The 5,000-nt window shown below is 31.4% G+C and overlaps 1 protein-coding gene across 1 annotated transcript in view; it reads right to left on the reverse strand.

Moving 5' to 3' along the window:
* LOC145247974 (uncharacterized) overlaps positions 1–4,781 on the reverse strand; it is a 536,604-nt gene extending 531,823 nt beyond the window's left edge. Inside the window, exon 1 of the mRNA XM_080109633.1 lies at positions 4,444–4,781. Coding sequence (XP_079965759.1) covers positions 4,444–4,755 — 312 coding nt within the window. The 5' untranslated portion in view covers positions 4,756–4,781. The remainder of the gene's footprint in view (positions 1–4,443) is intronic.
* Between the last annotated feature and the right edge of the window lie 219 nt (positions 4,782–5,000).

The following is a 5,000-nucleotide window of genomic DNA, read 5'->3' on the forward strand; positions in this document are numbered from 1 at the left end:
TTTACAAATGTTTTGCGCGGAGCTGTCATCTGAAAAATCAAACGAGTTTTTTTTTTAGTTTTTTTTTAATAATAAATAAGCAAACTAACAAAAAAATAATGGGGGTACTTGTTTAGGATAAGAGTTGACGGATCGATCTTTTTGTCATTCATAGTTAAAAGTAATTTTTTACGGAAAATTGGGTAAAATTGCATTTTTCTTAGATGTTATAAAGTAGACGATAAAGATTTCGCACACAAGGGACATAACTCGGAACGCATAGTTTAGCTTACACCGTAATGGCTTCCAATATTAGACTCCAACTTAGAGCGATAGACTTCTTTTATAGCAAAAACACAATAGATGTTGTTCTCGATTAATTTTCGTAATTTTTGGATTTAATACTATTTTCGACATGACAATTAAGTACGTAATATTGTTTTTGCTTTAAACGACATATTTAAAAAATCGATCTGCCGACTCTATCTTAACAAGCACCAAATTGAGTTATCGATTTTGCTTATTTTAAAAAATACAATTTGAAAATTTTTTTTTAATTTGGTTTCATTTTGCAGATCACAGCTCCGCGCAAAACATTTGTAAACACTGGGTGACGAAACTTAAAGATAGCCGAAAGGGCAAGACTACGAATCGAATAATCGCATAGAATTAATATAAATTAATTAATTAATTAAAATAATAATAATAATAATAATAATAATAAATTACTTGCCTCCTTGCGATGGTAGGGTTAGACACAAGATCGATTTTTAATGGAAGGGGGTCCAGCTGCTCCCCCAAAAGGGGCAATCTGGATAGGAACAGAAATAAAAATTGCCTCGGTCTAGAAGGACTTTTCCACTGATCAAGGCCAGAAAAGGTGAAGTGTAGCACTGTAGCAGTAGCACTAGAACAGATACCACACCGTGATCTTGACCAAACGTAGACAATTCCGTAACAACTTGCGTCAAAAGATAAATAAATAAATAAACTTTATTAAAACTTACAAATATAAGAACGCATGTTAAAAAAAAAACAAAAAAAAAAAAAAACGAAACTCAGCAAATTAAAAAAATGGATATAAAATAAAACCTTTAAAAGTTATCTCGTCAAACTAAAAAAAAAATTAAAAGTCAATTTTTATGATGTGCCCCAGCGTATTATAAACATCCCAACCTCTCCATGTTAAGAACGGCTTTCGGAATAACCCCCCCCCCAACCTCCCCATGTTAAGAACGCCTTTCCAGGCGGGGTGGGATTATTCCGAAAGCCGTTCTTAATATAAGGAGGTTGGGGTGAGGCAGTGGAGGCACGTCGTAAAAATTGACTCATTAGGTCAAAATTAAAATTAAAAACTTTAAAACTAAAAAAAAAAAAGAAGAAATATCTAGACATTTTATTTAACGTGTTCACACCAAAATTGTGTACGATATGAAGCCATATTTTATATAGAGTCAAGAAGCTCCCCTAAAAAAGGGAGGAGACGGGTATAAATAATAAAATCGATTTGAACCCGACGGCATTCACCGAATAGGGCGCCTCCTCACGCCTCAGGCAAGTAATTCCCTGAAAGGAAGCGGTAAAGCTTGGGAAGGTGATATCTTGAATATTTTTAGTAATGCTGTTGTTAGGACATACAGAATTGCATGCATAATCGATTGGGGGGTATTTTTTTTTACGACAGTACTTTAGTATAAACACCTTCAGCCTCCCCATGTTAAGAACGGCTTTCGAAACACTCCCAACCTCGAAAGCCGTTCTGAACATGCGGAGATTAGGGGTGTTTATTGTATTTGCTTCCCCACCAAAGCAAATTAGGCATAAGGCCGTTTTTAATGTGGGGTAAAAACCAGCTCCCCTAAAAGTAGGCAAAAAGGGGGCACTTGTCCCAGTATAGAGGGTTTTCCCCTCCATTGACTGGTACAAATTATTTTAAGTGCAGCATCTGCAGAACAGATACTACACTTTGATTTCGGCCAAGAACAACAGAAAAAAGGCAAGCCTCTTTACTAAGAAAAAAAAATACCGGTGCTAAATACACTTACTGATCCGCGCTATTTTTTAAATCGTATTTCCAAGTTTAATTAAAGTTTTATGATATGTTTTTTTTTTATTCAATTGTAAGGTTAAAGTACAGAATAGGTACAAAACACCCTCCCCATGTTAAGAATGGCTTTTTAAATAATAACATTATTTCAGCACGGATCAATACGTGCATTAAAAAAAAAAAAAAAAGGTTTGCACGCAATTATACACTTTAAAATTTCTTGACGTTTCTTTTTGGCGAAGAAGTGTTTTTTTTTATATATTTATTTTAATTGTCCCATAAAGTTGAACCGGAACCGGTGATAAAAGCGGAAACTGGACCTTTTTATATTATTTTATATTTCATAACAAAAACAACAAAAAGGCGATAGAAAGGAAATAAATATGGTTTAATGTCATGTTTTTGTAGTTAAAAATAAATGACAAAAAAAAAAAAAAAACCCAAGGGGATAAATAAACTAAGTCCTTAAAACGCGAAATTAAACATGACGCAAAATTCATCGTTAAAAAGGAACTTAAGAAATATTTAAAAAAAAAAAAAATTAAAACGGGAAAAATGCTTCATTTATTTAAAAAAATAAAAATAAAATAAACTTTGTAAAAGAAAAACGTCAATGTTATATATATATATATATATATATATATATAAGAATTTTGCTTTTAAACAAAGGTTTGTTTTTTTTCTTTTTTCCTTAAATACGTGATATTCAAGAAAACACGACAAATCAATTCATTTTCTTAAGAAAAAAAACAAAGTTTTACAAGAATGATTAAAAGAAAAATATATCCGTCACACATAAACAAAGAGTTTAAACTTAGAGAATTAAAAAGAGAAGTTTATTAACAAATTAATTGAGATACATACATACATACATACATACAACAAAAATGTTTTTAATACCTTCGTGTTTGTGCATTTATGTTACTGCGATTCTTTTTTCTTTCTTTTTTTTTTAAATAGTATTTCTATGTTAATTTCAATTTTTACGATATTTTTGCTTATTAAATTGTTAGGTGAAAGTACAGAATAGTTACAAAACGCCCTCCTCTCCCCATGTTAAGAATGGCTTTCTAAATAATAACGTTATTATTTCAACGCAGTAACATAAATGCACAAGTACCAACATCTTTTTTTTTATGTTTATTATATCAAAATGACAAAAATCGATTGAAATTAAAAAATATATAGATATATAGAAAATTATGTGTAGAAAAACATTCACAAGTTTTGTTTTTTTTTTTTTTTTTTAGTTCTCGTGCGTTTGTGTTTCTCGTATAAATGTAACTTTGATAAATAAATACACATCGAATTAATATTTTCTATTTATCGAATATTTATTGAAATATAAAAAAAACAATAAGGGAAAAATAAAATTAATAATAAATTAAAAACTATTTATTTTTATTTATTTATTATTATTATTTTTTTTTTTTTGTAAACACGGCATAAATACACATATTAAACAATTTTTGTACTGGGAGCAGAATACGGACCGTGCTGAAATAATAACGTTACTTATGTCACCGTGCTATTTTTTTTTTTTTTTTTTTTCAATAGTATTTTTAAGTTAATTTAAAGTTTCTCGATATATTTTTTTATTATTGATAAATTGTTGGGCGGAAGTACAGAATAGTTAGCACCCTCCCATCTATGTAAAGAATGGCTTTCAAAATAATAACGTAATTATTTCAGCACGGTAGCATAAGTGAATAAGTACCCGTTATAATTTAGCAACGTATTCTTGACATTGAACGGGGGAGGGCGTTTTGTAACTAATCTGGACTTTCACCTAACAATTTAGGGTACTCATGCAGAGAGTGATTCGTGCTGAATAATAAGGTTATTATTTAAAAAGCCATTCTTAACACGGGGAGGGGAGGATGTTTTGTACCTATTCTGTACTTTAACCTTACAATTGAATAAAAAAAACATATCATAAAACTTTAATTAAACGTGGAAATACGATTTAAAAAATAGCGCGGATCATCACTCTCTGCATTAGCTCCCAATTTAGTAAACAAAAGATGCCGGAAATTTTGATTTTAACCTGAAAATCCTATAATATATATATATTTTTTTTTTTTTTTTTTTTTTACGGTTCGTAGTCTGCATAAATACCACAATTCTTTTTTTTCTCAGACCTTCAACCCGGCTATACTTTCAGCCGGAAAACGCTGGGTGAATAAATCTAGCTTATATATATATATATATATATATATATATATATATATATATATATAGTGTGTGTGTTTTACGAAAATACTTTTTTAAAAAATCGATACATTAGAGTTACAAGAAAGGAAGCTATAATATTAATACATAGTTAATAATAATGTAATTAATAAAAAGTAAAACAAAAAACGGGAAGAAAGTCTGCAAACGACATTATATCATCATTATTTGTGAATATTACTTACAAGGCGGTACTTAAGGGATTGTTCCGAAGTCCTTTCAAAGCGGTCACCACATGACAATGAAGCATGGCCCGAAAATATCTCCTTGTGGAAGTATTTCGGGGGAATCTCTGAATCCCTGATAATTTCGATCACCTTCGAAGCATCGACCTCATCCAGGGGGGTCTTCTGATCCACGAAAACACCGTCAAAGTACTGATCGACAACATCCGACGCCATATTCCCAGATAATATTTGTTTGTTTTGACTCAGTAGCACCGCGCTCTCTCCTCGAGCCCATGTCGACGTCACATCCACAAGCTCATGAATATGCATGAGGCAAGAGCACTTGTCTCTCCCTCTCCCCACCTCCGTTTTTCACTCTCTCACGTTACTCTCTATCTATCTATCTATCTATCTATCTATCTATCATTCTATCGCTCTCTCTCCCTCCCTCGCCCAATCTAACTACCACATTCGGATGCTCGCTTTCACTCGGAACTCATTGATAAACTCTCTCTATATATCTTTTTCTCTCGCTCTCAAAACAAAAGAATATATACACAATGTACTTAGCTTAA

Source organism: Euprymna scolopes, chromosome 26, assembly GCF_053919585.1.
Source record: "Euprymna scolopes isolate OS-2025 chromosome 26, ASM5391958v1, whole genome shotgun sequence".
Taxonomy (NCBI): domain Eukaryota; kingdom Metazoa; phylum Mollusca; class Cephalopoda; order Sepiida; family Sepiolidae; genus Euprymna; species Euprymna scolopes.